Source organism: Amphiura filiformis, chromosome 12 (assembly GCF_039555335.1).
Source record: "Amphiura filiformis chromosome 12, Afil_fr2py, whole genome shotgun sequence".
NCBI lineage: Eukaryota > Metazoa > Echinodermata > Ophiuroidea > Amphilepidida > Amphiuridae > Amphiura > Amphiura filiformis.
Window position 1 is genome coordinate 33,418,442 of NC_092639.1, and position 17,632 is coordinate 33,436,073.

At 41.5% G+C, this 17,632-nt stretch overlaps 1 protein-coding gene across 1 annotated transcript in view; it reads left to right on the top strand.

Moving 5' to 3' along the window:
• The window catches only part of LOC140166100 (uncharacterized), a 73,840-nt gene extending 56,906 nt beyond the window's left edge, over positions 1-16,934 (top strand). The window contains exons 10-16 of the mRNA XM_072189484.1: positions 8,946-9,080; positions 10,717-10,847; positions 11,959-12,183; positions 12,724-12,896; positions 13,511-13,635; positions 14,472-14,564; positions 15,591-16,934. Coding sequence (XP_072045585.1) covers positions 8,946-9,080; positions 10,717-10,847; positions 11,959-12,183; positions 12,724-12,896; positions 13,511-13,635; positions 14,472-14,564; positions 15,591-15,684 — 976 coding nt within the window. The 3' untranslated portion in view covers positions 15,685-16,934. The remainder of the gene's footprint in view (positions 1-8,945; positions 9,081-10,716; positions 10,848-11,958; positions 12,184-12,723; positions 12,897-13,510; positions 13,636-14,471; positions 14,565-15,590) is intronic.
• The last annotated feature ends 698 nt before the right edge of the window (positions 16,935-17,632 follow it).

Here is a 17,632-nt window from a genome sequence, read left to right on the forward strand (position 1 = left end):
GGTTCATTTACGGACGCACCCCACTGGAGACACAGTGTCTCGTGGAGTTGGTAGTCCGTAAAGTGCGGGACCTGGGATTTCTGATCAACGTCAAGAAATCCAATTTGGTCCTGACGCAGACACCACTATTTCTAGGGGCCCAGATCAACCTCAAGGAGGGGATCGCGGCGCCCTCACCCGAGAGGGTGACGAACATGGCGAGGTGTGCCCGACTCTTGGCCGAGTCAGAGGGGGCACCCGCTGTGGCATGGATGAAGGTTTTGGGCCTTATGGCCAGTATGGTAGACCTCGTGCCGCATCTGCCGCTTTCACATGAGGCCTATACAACTACACCTTCTAGCCTTTTACAGGCCCAGTCGTCACCCAATATCCTCGCGGTTCCGATGTCGGAGATCGCGCGAGAGGAACTCTGGTGGTGGACCCATCAGCCCAATTTGACTCAAGGTGTCAGGTTTCCTGCACCAGCGGTCAAGGCCACATAGTGACGACCGGCGCGTCAAAGCTGGACTGGGGGCCACATCCACGGGACGGAGTTCCATATCAACCTTCTCGAACTTTGGGCAGTGGAGAGAACTCTCCAGCATTTCGAGAAGGTGATCGTGGGATCTCATATCGTTGTCCAAACAGACAACACAACCGTGGTGGCCTACCTCAACAGACAAGGGGGCACCAGGTCACCGCGGTTGTGCCTGCACGCACTACGCCTGATAGGGTGGTGCAAGGCCAGGCAGATTACGTTGAGAGCGATGCACATAGCGGGAGTCACCAACATCCTCATGGACGATCTGTCACGAGGAAAGGTGTCGGGACCTACAGAATGGTCCCTTGCTCCGCAGGTCGTCCAGACGATCTTCGAGGTGATGTACCACCCCTCGATAGATTTGTTCGCATCTCATCGCAATCATCAGCTGCCGGTGTACTGCTCGAGGGTCGCAGACCCACAGGCATTCGCCGTGGACGCTCTGTCCGTAGACTGGGAGGAATGACTGCTTACGCTTTCCCCGATCTCACTGCTCATGAGGGTAGTGACCAAGATCGGGAGGGAGGAGTGCAACGTCATTCTGATAGCACCGTTCTGGCCGAAACACCTGTGGTTTCGACCGATGGTGGATCTACTAGCGGCGGTAATGAAGCAATGAAGAAGTCAGACTCGGAGGGACAGGGGCTTCTCTTTGGACAGGCCTTTTGCGCTACGGTAGAGGACCGGGCAAAGAAGGCCACCAATGAGAGCACTCTGAAGAAGTCAGAGGCTGCCCTGACCAAGGGGAAGGGCAGTAAGGCGAAGAAGAAGCACAAGAAGAAAAAGTCTTCTAAGCGTTCTTCAGCGCCGGCTCCGGCTTCAGCAGGACGCGCACCACCGACTACACCCGAGCCCGAGGCTACTCCAGCACCTTCCAAAAAATCTGGGAAGCGCAAGAGTAGTGCTGGATCGATGGCAAGCCCCTAAGAAGAGCCGTTCTTCTAAGGGAGGCAAACCAGATCGGTCCTGAGGGCACGGCGGTCGACAGTCCATGCCGGCAGGCCTTGGACTTCCCACAGGGATTCCCCTGTGGGCGGCCGCTGTTGCATTACGCCCAGAGATGGCATGCCATCTCCCCGGGCGCCTGGGTATTGTCAGTGGTCAGTGGGGGTTACAGGCTGGAATTTACAAGCCACCCCTCGTGCGCCTGCACAATTCAGAGGTCCACGGTAGTGCCGCCAGACGGCCCCCAGCGTCGGGCACTACTGTCAGAGGTCACTCAGCTTCTCACGGCAAGCGATTGTCCCGGCTCACCCCCCTTTCACCAAGGGGTTTTGGAGCACATTTTTTCTGGCTCCAAAGAAGACCGGCGACTGGAGGCCCATCCTGAACCTCAAGCCGTTGAACGAGTTCATCAGGCCCAAGAGGTTCAGGATGGAGACTCTCGCTTCGTGCTAGCCTGCCCCATCAAGGGTATGTGGGCGGCATCGCTAGATCTCTCGGAGGCATATCTGCATGTTCCGATCGCACCTCAAGATCAAAGGTTTCTACGCTTCAAGGTACAGGGTCAAACTTACCAGTTTCGATGCCTGCCATTCGGCTTGTCCACCTCCCCAGAGTGTTTACACTTCTGGTCAGGGCGTGTGGCAGCGCACCTGAAGCGCAGGGGAGTCAACATGTGTTGCTACCTGGACGATTGGTTCATTTACGGACGCACCCCACTGGAGACACAGTGTCTCGTGGAGTTGGTAGTCCGTGACGGTGTGGGACCTGGGATTTCTGATCAACGCCAAGAAATCCAATTTGGTCCCGGACGAGACACCACTATTTCTAGGGGCCCAGATCAACCTCAAGGAGGGGATCGCGGCGCCCTCACCCAAGAGGGTGACGAACATGGCGAGGTGTGCCCGACTCTTGGCCGAGTCAGAGGGGGCACCCGCTGTGGCATGGATGAAGGTTTTGGGCCTTATGGCCAGTATGGTAGACCTCGTGCTGCACTGCCGCTTTCACATGAGGCCTATACAACTACACCTTCTAGCCTTTACAGGCCCAGTCGTCACCCAATATCCTCGCGGTTCCGATGTCGGAGATCGCGCGAGAGAACTCTGGTGGTGGACCCATCAGCCCAATTTGACTCAAGGTGTCAGGTTTCCTGCACCAGCGGTGGCCACGTAGTGACGACCGACGCGTCAAAGCTGGGCTGGGGGGCCACATCCACGGGACGGAGTTCCATATCAACCTTCTCGAACTTTGGGCAGTGGAGAGAACTCTCCAGCATTTCGAGAAGGTGATCGTGGATCTCATATCGTTGTCCAAACAGACAACACAACCGTGGTGGCCTACCTCAACAGACAAGGGGGCACCAGGTCACCGCGGGTTGTGCCTGCACGCACTCGCCTGATAGGGTGGTGCAAGGCCAGGCAGATTACGTTGAGAGCGATGCACATAGCGGGAGTCACCAACATCCTCATGGACGATCTGTCACGAGGAAAGGTGTCGGGACCTACAGAATGGTCCCTTGCTCCGCAGGTCGTCCAGACGATCTTCGAGGTGATGTACCACCCCTCGATAGATTTGTTCGCATCTCATCGCAATCATCAGCTGCCGGTGTACTGCTCGAGGGTCGCAGACCCACAGGCATTCGCCGTGGACGCTCTGTCCGTAGACTGGGGAGGCATGACTGCTTACGCTTTCCCCCCGATCTCACTGCTCGCGAGGGTAGTGACCAAGATCGGGAGGGAGGATTGCAACGTCATTCTGATAGCACCGTTCTGGCCGAAACACCTGTGGTTTCGACCGATGGTGGATCTACTAGCGGCGGTGCCGCGAGTACTCCCCGAGTTACCAAATCTACTCCGGATGCCCGGAGGAGAGGTACCAAGTCTACCACTAGAGCACCTGCAGTTAGCTGCATGGCCCTTATCAGGGAACGTGCGGCGGAGGGAGGCTTTTCATCAGAAGCTGCTTCTCTCATCGCCGGGGGTAGACGAGAGTCTACCCTCCGTACATATAGTCAGCGTTTGGCTCCCTACTACGCATGGTGCGATGAGAGAAATACATCTCCCACTAGAGCCCCTGTGCCTCTAGTGGTAGATTTTCTGACAGAAAAGTTCAGGTCAGGACTTCAGCAGGCGACGATAGCCAACTATAAGTCAGCCATTCTCTCGATTCATCGGGGATTTGAAGACGGGTCGACTATCAATTCAGATGGGTCCCTAAGTCTTCTTCTCGACGGTATGTTCAACTAGCGCCCGCCGGAAAGGAAGGCTCAACACAGTCTTGGAGTATATTAAGGGTCCCCCTTTTGAGCCCCTGTCAAAAGCGACCCTTAAATACGTCACTCTTAAGACGGCCTTTCTTCTGGCGTTGGCTTCGGGACGGCGGTGCTCTGAGTTGCACGCAGTCTCGAAGTCAGCCGCCGTCTTTACTAACAACGGAGCGACGCTGTTTCTTCGCCCGGATTTCCTTGCAAAAAATGAGCGAAGTACATTCCGACACTCGCCCCTCTTCCTACCCAGTATCGGGCAGGGTTCGTCAATAGCCGAAGACAGGTTGTGGTGCCCGGTGAGGGCGCTACAGCACTACCTTGGCCGAACACAAACCTTAAGAGGGGCTCATGACCGCATATTTATCACCCACGCGGAACCGCACGGTCCAGCCGCTAAGCAGACTCTGGCACGGTGGCTGGTCCAGGTGTTGGTGGTCTCGGGGGCGGCAAAAGACGCTCGCCCCAAGGCCCACTCAACCAGGTCTATCTCATCATCGTGGGCGTACCATAGGGGGGTCCCCATAGAAGAGGTTTGTCAGGCTGTGTCCTGGAAGAACCCGTCGTCCTTTTCGTCAGTTTACTATAAAAACGTAAGCCAACGACCAGGCGATAAGTTCACCAGGGCAGTTCTTGGGCGATAATATGGTGGTTGGGTACCAGGTGTATATCAGACAGTCAGAATTCCAACATGGTAAGAACCAGTGTTTCTATTCTTAACCACTGCACTTTCAGTTCAGGGGTTTTTGTCTGTTCACGTAGTCTTTCTGTTTCCCGGCCGTGAGGGGGGGGAAATAGTTTGACCTCGCGATGACCATGCTACCCACTCCCGATCCTTATAAGATGCTGGCCAATCTTGTACCTCCATCCGTCGGTTACTTGCTAGATCGATCTTTCAGATGTTGATGCAAGAAGTATCTTAATCAACATCGAAACGGTAAGATCGACCGGTGTACTGAGTCTAGTCCCAAACAAAATGTTTGGTAGACTCATAACCGGTGCGATCTTACCTTTCCGATGTTGATTATCCCGACCCCGCCGCCTCTACAAGTTTGGCGGTAGGGGCTGCCCAAGTCGGATAAGGGGTGATTATCGGGTGTGACGTCACCGAATGGGTGGTCCACTCGGGGGATCGGGTTTTTTGTTATTTATTCATTTATGTGGGACAAAATGACTATTGGTTTTTTCCGCATCTCGGGATCGATGCAAGAAGTATCTTAATCAACATCGGAAAGGTAAGATGGCACCGGTTGTGAGTCTACCAAACATTTTTGTTTGGGACTAATTGTACCCTTGTTACACAATTAGTATAGAAAATTAGGCTCTATTTAATAGTGTTCATGTTCATACACTCACAGGAAATCTGCAAGTCAATTTTTTTGTCACCCCCCCCCAAAACGGCTATTTTCGGCCAAAATCGGACATAAAATTGAATTTTTCTTGAAATCTATAAAAGATAGGGAGTTTTAAGTGCCAAAATCTGAAACTACATGATATTTTACCCTTGGAAACATATAAACAATCAAGAATTTGAATTGCTTTCACCCTAAATAATTTTTTCACACTTTTGTCCGCCAAACGTAAGTCAAAGCTTGAACGCTGTCATACAGTATCAAGCACAATAGTGTTTTCTGACATTGACTGAATAAATGAAAATGATTGCTTTTCATTTGGTTGTAAAAAGGTGTAGCTCACAAATTTGCTAATTTCAACACCAATTCGATCGGTTCCGGTGCCTAATTAGAAGACTGAGTTAGCCTCCGAAAAGTGACTAGCATTCTAAATGTTTATTCTGTCCTAATTTTAAAATGCAAACACCACATCCTGATATTGTTGTAATAATTGATTCAGCTAGGTGGTGGACAAATTTATTGCATTGATTGATTATTTTAATTTGAATCCTGTGCATTGTTTGCACATGCATGTGAGCTGACAGTATAACAAGACATGTGACTTACTGCAACAAAACCCGGAACAAGTCGCCAGACTTATTTTCTTAGTTGTGGGCTTGTAAAGATGACATTTCCATAAAATTTGCAAATTTTCAAATTGCTAATTTCGTGGTTTTTGACTTTGGAACTAAGAGAACTTTCAAATCCTTCAAAGAACTTAATAAAAAATATCATGTATCATTTACAAATTCTTTCATATCATGAACAATTTTTGAGCTATATATTTAATTTTGGTATCATTTTAATACTTGTTGTTTAGATTGTAAACATTTAGATTAAAATCATAAAATTGTGACTTGTTCCTGGTTTTGTCAGAGCAGTGTACATTATGTTGTAGTAATAAAGGCTTTTTCATTTGTTGACCTCCTTTTCCAGTGACCTAAAAACTGCTTGAAATATTAATTCACACCATTATGACAGAGCTCCATTTTCTTTTCTTCTTTATTTGTGTGGTGGCCTCTTAAATGGACCCCAATCCCCAGATTAATGTTGCCATACAGTAATGATTTACCCTGGTCCCACACTTACTCGTATGAACACTTTATTTTATCATATTTGAATACAATATATTGTATTTTTGTAAAACGGTACTCAATTCAGCCTTTGGCTGCGATGCATCTGTTTAATAAAATCTAAACCACCCAAACCATACAAGCTGCATGCAATTCATTAAAAAATAAAAGCTTTCTTTTTTCAATGTGTTCAATATATTTGGTCTCTAAGGTGATTACACTTGATTAAACATTGATTTTCATCAGAGTGCTGTGCGTATCACCAATTTTTGGGGCGCCCTCTACGGAGGCGTCCCACAATATTGGCATGTACTTGTGAGTAGCTTCAAATTTCAGTCTTACTAGATTTACTCCGCAATTGTTGTGCTATTTTGCTAAAATTATGCCCTTGCTCAGAAATAAATCCACAATATGCTTGGATTTTATTTTATTATTGTTTTCTGTTATGCACAGGATAAAATGGTGTGCGATATTCTTTGTTTAAAAGACAAAATTAATGGATTTGTAAAAACACCAAATAAATCGAGACCTTTGACCTTTGTAACCACTTTGACATTTGGAGCCAGTTGACCGCCTCTTAGATCCCGAGAGACGGTGACCAACACTTTGGATTACAATAGCCTAATCTGAATGGCATAGTCCAATAAGCTCAAATAAACCAATCATAGTGCAAAATTTGACCTAACTTGCAGAGTATGAGTTTTTGTACCCAAAGTTTCAAAGTCAGGCATCTTATCAAGATCAAGATAGTGATAGTGACATAACAATTAACACGCTTATCTTACCAAGGTCTTATCTAGCTGCATGGGGTAATTGGAAATTATGGTGTAGCCTATTTGTTTTAAGGATGAAACAACTGGCTCCTTTTGCATGGAAATTAGAACAAATTACTATACAAGCTGTATCAAAAAGTTTGGTACCCAGCAGTTTTGATAGTAATTGAAAAGCCTGGTTCTTCCAAATGCAATATCGGGTCCCCTTAAAATGATAAAATGATCAGACCATAAATCTTTTGTGACTGTTTATGACATTAATCAACAAATTATGCGGATCCTAGATGTGTCGAGGATGTTATGTTTATGAACAAAACGTTACGCTTGTATTTTCAACATTGTTAATCATTGCTACGTGTATGTTAACAAATGAAAGTTCTGTAATTATTTTAATTCTTCAATGCTAAGTTAGTAAGTATTCTTTTGGATATCATCAAATTGTAAATCTCTAGTCAGATTTTCAGTGTGTTAACAACTATGTCCCCCTTAAAATGATAAAATGATCAGACCATTACTTTTGTGACTGTTTATGACATTAATCAACAAATTATGCGGATCCTAGATGTGTCGAGGATGTTATGTTTATGAACAAAACGTTACGTTTGTATTTTCAACATTGTTAATCATTGCTACGTGTATGTTAACAAATGAAAGTTCTGTAATTATTTTAATTCTTCAATGCTAAGTTAGTAAGTATTCTTTTGGATATCATCAAATTGTAAATCTCTAGTCAGATTTTCAGTGTGTTAACAACTATGTATCAAAGATGTTACGTTCATGTACAAAACATTAACGTTCTTATCTTGTAAACATTGTATACCCATATAGCTACTTTTGAAGAATGAATGTTCTGTAATTGTCTTTTATCCTTCATCTCTATTAGATTTTCAGTGTATTAGCAAGTAGATGATGTATATGTATCACAGACGTTATGATGTATATGTATCACAGACGTTATACATTCATAAAAACTTTTCTTTTGGTCAACATAGGGGTAGATCCTCTTCTATACTATCCATCATATACCCCCCTGCATAACGAAATTCAACAATATTCAATATCCAAAGCAATATCATCACTACAATATGCCCCAAAATTGAACTCCCCCACCCCACATAATCGCAAATTGACACGACAGCTTCATTCCGATTCAATTTATTTCATCCAAAACGGTCCTGTGATACACCTTCCCCAATCAAACACATTTGTCTTGCATTTGATCATCTTCTACTCTTCCCTAGAAAAAATCATTATGATACCAAATCCCGGGACCAAATCTAAACACCATGCCATGGAATTCACCATATCACGTCCAAGCTCACATAATTTGGGCGCCCCATTCCTTTTTTAAAGGAATTTTTATTAGGTAGAGCATGCAACCAATTTACCATATTTGACCCGTGACCTGGCTACTGAAGTAAGTCATCTGATGGCGGCTCCCAATAATTAATTTCCATATTTTGAAATGAATATTTTTCATGCAAAACATTGTTACACTAGTAATTCATTCAAATAGATATAATACAAATAGAAGAAATATAATGTTATATGCACATGTGTCTATATACAGACCCTGACAAAAGGATAAGGCCCAGTGTGATCTAATTTGCCATATTTCAGTCTTTGTGATGAATTCCATGCTAGTTATTTGTTGGTGAGAAGTCTGTTGTGGAGAGCTAGAAGTCTGGGGTTCAAATCCCAGCAAAGTAACACGGTTTTCCCCATTTCTTGACCAACTTAAGGAAAAAAGAATTTTGTTAATTCTTCACTTCAATATTTATTCAGTACCTGAATTGTCACCTGCTTTTTTATATAATGTATTTGACTATTCCAGTTAAAACCCATACACCCCTTATGGAAGACATGATCTTAATCTTCCACACAGGGAGTGTGAATTTCAAATGGAGTTATATCTGAATGGGTGAATTTTATTTTGAAATGTGTATTTAATTTTGTAAGTATTTTTGTGTTTTTAATTTGCAGTGCTGGTTCTTTGTTAAGTCTTCCATATGTACAAGAGCATCTTAACAATTTCATCACAGAGAAGGAGGAACTACAGCAACAAATTCAGCAGCTAAAGAGAACTGGTACACACAGTGACTCTCCACCTGTTGTGAGGTAAATTAACGGTCCAATGGACCTTTTCAGCAACTGCATGATATATCTTTCAGTAAAATGTCACATGCAGTGGTGGTGCCAGGGGGCAGAGGTGCAAATACCCCCAGTCAGAACTCCCTCCCCCCCCCCAATTCCCCCAGTAAAAACCCAAAATTACACACTGGTGACAGCTCATGCAAAGTGTTTGTGGCATGATTTTTTACACTAGGACCCTGTTCACATTAGAATATTTCTTCATTCGATGAAGATAAGTTAATCTTGATTAACTAATTAAGCATGGGTACACATTACGCTGAACGAAGATTGAATGAAGACATCATGCACTGTACATACATTTCATAAAAATTAACGAAGCTCGGCTATTATTAAAGCCGGCGAAGGTCACTTGTCACATGATCACTTTCCTTCGTCGAACGAAGCAAGCGTACACATTACAAAATTAGCTTCGTCAAACGAAGTATTCCTTCGTCAAATAACCTTTTTAGCTTCGTTGAACGAAGCAATTTTAATCTTCGTCGAAAGAAGAAAAGTGCGTACACATTAGGAAAAAACGATTTTTAATCTTCGTTTGAGGTTCGTCGAAAGAAGAAAATGTTCTAATGTGAACAGGGTCCATCAGGTCATGTACCTTGTTTTTCTTCTTTGACGGAGGAATGGAAACAGCTTCCAGGCATGCCATGCAAGTTGCTGGTTTACAAATTATCCTCAGTTGACCAAGCATGCATCATATTTCAGCACAGTTACAACACTGTATGTGGCTTGTCTTGGGAGATGTGGAAGGAGCCTACACGTTTGCCTATAATGAAAGATATTAGAAATACCAACATAAATCATCAAAGAACATCATTTTAAAAATTATTTCAGTATCGAAATCAGTGTGCACAGAAAGCGTACATATGATGTACACATTCCAGGAACAAATTAATATTTGTTTTAGCATTCTGTATTTCCACTACATTTTTTTCTCCGAAATCTCAACGCTACACATAAATTTAGTTCAAAAATTCATCAAAATTTGACATAACTTTGGAAAATATTTTACTGTTTTGATGATTTTTTGGTATTTTGAAGGGCAACATGGGTAAATGATAATCCAGGCACAACTCCCATGGTATTGAAGGTTGTAAAAGATAATGTGATAACAATTGCCAGCAATCAGCCATTTCCAGTCCCTTCAAACACATTTCCTGATTCATATCAGTAATTTGCCGTAGCAATGTGGTTTTAAATACTGAATTAGATATGAACATATGAACAGTAACATTTTTCACCCAGTTGCATTCTTAAAGTGCAGAAAGGCACTAAGAAGGGGAGGGGTGCTACATTAACCCTCGTGAGTACTACCTGCTGATCTAACATTGCCTGTGATTGGTCAATTACATGATATCTTCACTTTAATCACCAATCAGAATGGAGCTTTGCAAATAATTCACCCCAATTTTTTGTGTGGTGAAATTATTCCAACAATGTTGCTGATTGGTCCAATTGATAATGAAAACTTCTTTTTGGCCAATCGGCAGGTAGTTCTCATGGGGTTAATAGGTCAGATACATGTGCAGTATTTCTGTTTGACAAATCACTGAATGTGTGTCTTCTTATGGATTCTTATTTTTCTTTCCTTTTTTCTTGTATCCAGAAAAAGAAACTCAGGTAATATGGAAAAGAACAAAAATGTGAGAAGCAGTGGTGACAATGATGCAAGTGTTTCACCTAATTTGAAGAATAACTCACTCAGAAATGAACAAGGGGATGCTGTCAGCTCACCAGGTAAGAATAGAAGAATTATTTCATAAGTTGTAATAGTGGATACTGGTAATGGTCAGGGTTGTAGCTAGGATATTATCAGTGCTGGGTGGCATTTGATGAAAATCTTACATATTTGGCTATTTGTTGTCAAAATTGACCAAATTCTTGACTAATTCAATGAAATGCTAAAATTGCAGCTGAGTGGTGTGCTCCCAAAACTGAGTGGTGGGCTCTGCCACCCACCACTGGCCAGTGTAGCTACAACCCTGGTAATGGTACTAAATGTTTGACTACAGCTGAAGAACAGATCACTCAGAAATTAACCAGGAGATGCTAGCTGCTCACTCAAAGGCAAAAAAAGTGTGTTCAGTGGCAGATCCAGAATTGGGGTGCAGAGGTGCTGCCCCCTCTAAAATTAATCAAAGTCATGTAAAATCAGCCCATTTCAGCCAATTATAGTCTCTATATACACCCCCTAATTGACCATTGTGGATTCACCCTGGCATTTATTCCAGATTTCCTAAGGCATGGAAGCAGAAATGGGGAAATTATTGACAGAAAAAAATGTGCAGATTGGGTATCAGTCCCAGGGGGTTCACTCCCATTGTGGCCTGTACACCATCCGGGATAATAAAAGCAGCGTAAAAATGGTTGTTTTTAGGGGTAGGCACGATCTGTGCGTGTCGTGTTTAGGGTGTCAAAAACATGAAAAATTGGAAAAAAGGGTAGTTGCTAAATATGCAGAAATGAAATTTAGGGTATGAAATTTGATGTAAGGAATAAAATCCCTGTTTAGGGGCGCGTGTTACCTGTTTAGGGTATCGTTTTAGCCAAGGGTTAAATCCTTGTTTGGGGTGCTTTTCAAAAGTTGATTATCGCGGATGGTGTACAGGCCACAATGGGAGTGACCCCCGGGTATCAGTCAAAGCATAATAAAATCAGAAACAATAGATGAATAGATGCTGCAGTCAGTTGCCAATAACCCACTTGACAGAACAAAAGGGAGGATTTTGTAAGGTATACTCCACAAACCTGATTTCAAAGAATAATTAAACTTTAAAAAATATGTTTATAAATCTTCATCATTTAAGAGTCAAAAAAGTTTATTATATCTCTTTGTCTTGTTATATAGCAGTCACAAGAATATTGGAACCAAAAGATTCAGGAGAATATTCAGATGATTTCTCAAGTAGTGGTGATGAGGAAGTTTGTACAGCAAGGAGAAGAGAGGACACACTACAGCCAAGTGAGGACAGGCTGCAGATTAATGAGGACAACCCACATGCATCACAGAATGAAAGTGAGAGTGACATTGAGAGTGACATACAGAACTACTCAAGAAGAAGTTCTGAGGAAGGTAAAGTTGAGTTGATTGTATCCTTTAACATTGTCACAATATAGCGAATTGCACGAAAGCACCCAGTGCAAGTCCCCAACATTTATTAATTGGTACTTGCACATACAGTATGACTAAAGAACATTGTGGGTGGGGGTGTGTGTGTAACAGTTATCATCTGTGGACAAAAATCTTTTTCATGAATTTTTGGAAAATCGTTATATTTCCTAAACATATTAGTTGATTCAATGATTTCAAAAGAATACTATTGATAAAATCGCATACTTTGTGTTTCTGAGTTTCAGTTTGGATACATATCCTTGCATGTAAGCAATGGAACCCAAACTAGCTTTGGTGCCAATCTTTTAGACCTGTATGTAAGATGCCATCAAGTGATTCAAATTGTCCAAAATTCTTACATTTTGCTACAATTTTACTTAACTTAAAGACATTCATAAAGTGCCCGACAAGAAGCATGACACTCTACAAAAAAGAACACATCTATACAAATGTCCATTCAAACTAATGTTAACAATAATATTTTTATTTTTTATTTTTCAGAGATTCCAGAGGATGTTCCAGAAGGCTCTGATGAAGACACAGATGGTCAGCATCTGTCATTTTCATCTCCATCTAATGGTGAGAGATCAAGCTCATCTCGTAACCGTGACGCTACTAACGACATTGAGGAATACCCAGATGATTTTGAAGAAATAGATTCAGATGAAGAATGTGTAAGGCAACAAAATATTTTGTAAACTTCTTGTTTGTTTTTTACTTATTTGTTGTTTGCTCGTTATTTTTGTGATTCTGAAGCGATGACTCTTCTTTTTTGTATCTTGCTCTAAATATGATTAAAAGGGGGGGGATTTCATAATGAGGTATACTTCCCCCAATGACAAAAGGAAGTATGGGACAATTTTTTCAAATTGCCTTTTTTTTTGGCTTAATTAACTGTTCATACCCGTATCTTTTTGTTTAATAAAAGTTATATCTTCAAAAAGTAGGTAAATCGAATGAAGAATACTTGCTTTCTCAGATTTTGTACAAACAAAATATAGGGCATCTGAGGAAAACCACCACAAAAGGAAGTAAATGACATACAATTTGGCAAATTGTGATGATTTTATGTAAATAATAAATCATTTTTTAAGACAATTGATACTAGCTGAACACCATATAGTATGAATATTACGTAAAATCTTTAAAAAAATCAAAGAAAATCAGGTTTTTGCACCATATCTCAATAACATCAATTTGTCCCATACTTCCTTTTGTCATTGGGGGCAGTTAATTTTTGCTTGAATTTGTTAGTTTTAATTTTTTCTTTTGTCCACTTTTTCTTTAGGATTTAGAAGACATCTTGACTTGTGCCAAGACCGCTGTTGGAGCAGAACTGTATGAAGATGACTTTGATGAAGAAGCAGAGGATCTGGCTAGGCCAGCATCCACATGTAGACAGCTCATAAGGGAGTAAGGACACAATCATTTTATGTTTTTTGGGATAAATTCATCAGGATTGAAGTGTCAAATTCAGTAGAGTAATTATGTGGGCAAACCATTAATAAGGAACTTATCATAGCCCTCCTCATTAATTTGTTAATTTGAACTTGTTCTATATTTCCATGTTTGCTATTAATTATTTATATTCTTATAATGTTATTTGTATATCAATGTTATATATATGTATGTTATCAGGGCTTCCTGGGAAACCAGTACTTTTGTATTGATGGAATTTTCCTGAATAATAATGAATAGATAAATAAAAAATAGATGAACGATAATGCACAAGTGCATGGATAAGCAACTGTCAGGTACGATCTCAAAACATTGATGTCATACTTTTGAACATAAGTCTTGATATCGATCACTTGTTTTACGAAGAATATATTGCCGGTGGCAGTGTCATTTTTCTGCTATTAATTACTCATGAGGTCCGTCAATTTTAAACATAAATCTTTATAGCAATACTATTAATCACTACTGGTGCTTACATACACTCCTCTCCAGTGGCAGTGTAATTTTTCTGCTTACAGTAAGAAAAGCCCCATGTAATACACCGGTTGCACTGTCCCCACCTTCTTGTATTGCACTGGCATAGGAGTTCTTGTATTGCGCTGGCCTGGACAAACCAGTTTTCTACTCAAGAAAACATAGTTTCACCCGTACCACTATTTGGTAAAGTATTTCCTAGATGCTACAAAGCGCTGTTGTTCATAGTAGACATCACATCACTTGCTTCATGACTGCAAATAACTGCTTTGTAATTATTTAACCTACTATTGTTGTTATTACATTTATCTCAACAGACATTGCATTGACACATTAGGGGAAGACATATTTGCCAAGATTCAGGAAAAGTTTAAAAGTAAACAACAAGATTTGGATCCATGCGATATCAGGTAAGCGGTTTTTTATTATTGAATTTCCTTCAAATAACAACATCAAAAGACCCTTCAATCAAGGTCAGTCATTATCAGTTTGGAAATTTTTTATAATTCATCAGTCGGTTGGTACAATGGGCTATTTAGTTGATTTCAGTTGATATCCATACACCCCATATGGAGACATGACCTTAATCTTCCACACAATTTCAAATTGAATCACCCATTCAGGTAACCCTATTTGAAATTCACACTCCCTGTGTGGGATATTAAGGTCATGTCTTCCGTAGTGGCTGTATGGATTTCAACTGGAATAGCACAATTGAATTTGTCAGTGAAATTGAGAGTGTTAGTAAAAAGGCCTGCCAAAGAGTTTATCAAAATTCTCTTTACCAGGGATTTTCCCACATTCTGCATGCTTCCACTGGGCACACCGTATTTCTTACCAGGGTAACTAATTAACCGATTGATGGCCAATCACCACGTTTCCACAGACGCTCTACCCAGTAAATGATTGTGTGATCTGGTGTAGGGCGGAAGTACTGTCTTGTTTTCATGACCTTGGGTCGACCTGTGTCACACGCATTGCATTCATTTACTGTCACCTTGCCAGGTGGACTTCTGGTACACCCGTTAACCATCACACCAAACATGTTTCCACTGAGGAAAATACCGGGTGTCACACCCCATGATCTACCTCCAGAGATGGATCATGGTTGCCGGGTGACCACACCCTATGATCTGTTTCCACTGAGCACATTAACTGGTAACACTCTAAACTAAACCGCATTTTATCCACCAATCTTTCCCCAGTGGAAACACGCAGATTGTCTGTCAATGTTACTAACTGGGTAATTCTGCTGCTGACTATGAGCATATCTTGTGAGCAGCTGTCAGTACATTTATCTGGTTAAAGGGTTTTGATAAACCATTGATATGTGAAAAATGACAGCAGTATTGTGCATATAACTTGAAAATGTTATTCCCCATGGTCTAAATCAAATGTTTAGTATCATCCACTTTGTTTTCTTTTTCATCCTACAGTTGGAGGTTAGAGCTTTCAGATGGTACAGACAAAATGGAGACCTGTTATTTTGTGAATGAACTCCTTGGCGATCATGCAAATGCTTCACCTTGAAAATAACCTAGTAACTACTAACTAGCTGGGATCATTTGGCTACTACATCATGTTTCCTCAAATTCAAACTGCACATGTAGCTTTATTGTGCCTGTACGTATACAGTTTGTGCATGATAAGGGATGGGGAATTGTGACTACTAACAGAAGAATAAGTTGTTGCCTTACTGATGTAACTGACAGTCTTCATGACTGTTCCCAAAGATATCTTATTCCTAAAAAGTTAAGGCAAAAACATTTGCAGACATCTTGAAAATTGTGAGAGATGCTATTAGACCATTTCAGAAAACCCTAAATACGTCACAGCGATGCGCATATCATTACTTCTGGTTTCTGCACAGTTTGGTGTACGCAATGATAATGTTCACATCAATGTATGCATCAATTGCAATGGGGTATACCAGAAAGGCGAGATGTTCTTGGTCAAAATGGAAGTAAGACAAGTTCGACATTGATTTACAAATTGTGTGAAAAATTCCACCTAGAATTCATTTTCCCACCCAAATTTCACCTAGATATTTTTCTGACTGAATGCAAAATTCCACCTGTAAGTGATAGTGAGCTACTTGAAGATTTAGCAGCCTTGTTAGTGCCTTTTTGTGTGACAAGAATGATAATTAATTTCTGAATATATATATAGGGAGTCACAAGCCAGGGTCATAAGTCCAGTTGATCGCAGAGCAATAAAGAAAAGCCAATATGACTTCAGTCTGTTGATTGTAACAACAATAGGACAATTATTTCCCTGGGACCTATAAGCCCATGATGATTCAAAGCATATTATCAAGCGCAGCTGTTGATTGCAATATACACTCATCAGTATGCTAATTACACAGAGTCACATTTATTCCATGTTGATCGATCGATTGTGTGTTGTAATTATTATATACACTCATTATACAGACAGCTAAAGAATTATGGTGCCAGTTATGTTCACCCTGTATGTCCTAAACAAAAACAAATATGTCAAAATTAAAACCAGCAGCCAATACCTGTACCCTTTAGATCTGATTTAAGATCTCATTTGTTGAAACAGTGATTGAAAACCCTAGGAAGGAACTAGATCTAACTAGGTGCATTTTATTGCTCCAATCATTCAATGGAAAGCATGGCGCTAGCCCGAGAACGCTTTGTCTACAAATCAATAAGGCACTAATGGAGCCTACTTTTGAATTTGCATCTACCTTGGGATTTGGATCACTGTGTCTTTATTTCTTGACCGATTTCAATGAATGAGATCTTAAATCTGACATGCAGCTATTGACTGCTGGTATACAAATATTGAGGGACATGGTTAAAATTAAAATTGAGATCGCCACCGGGCCTATAATTTTAACCATGCCCCGAATATAAAGCAGTCAATATTTGTTTTATGTACCGAATGGATGTATGTTGCGATTGCGCATGCGTAAACTCACACCGGTCCATAGTTCGTTTCCATGGACCGGTCCATAGTTCATATTTTGAGGCCATAGTTAATTCAATGACCGCACCTTTAACCAATCAGATGACAGGAATCTATGAGGTATATAATTTTAATTACGACATATCTGTCGTTGTTTCGGATATACAGTGACAACAATAGGTACCGCAATTCTTTGCTGTCTATATAGCATGGTTTCCTATTTCAGAGGTGGATCAAAACTAGCAATTCACATGGGTACATGTATGGGTTTGACACCAAATGGCATCAGTTTTCAGGGACTGGGTCTTTTGGAATTTGCAGGAGAGCATTAAATAGCTCTTCTGGAGCCTTCAAGGGGAGCTGTTTAGAGCATTTTAAATAGAATGTAAGGAGAGATGATCAACTAAGGAGCTTAAAATCACTCTCTTTTATCAGATTTAAGGAGAGCAGTAGAGAGCAATTGTTCTCGCTCTCCTCAAAAGGCAGTCCCTGAGTTTTACTATTCCACAAGCACATAGTACCCATTGAAGTGTAAACTGTAGCT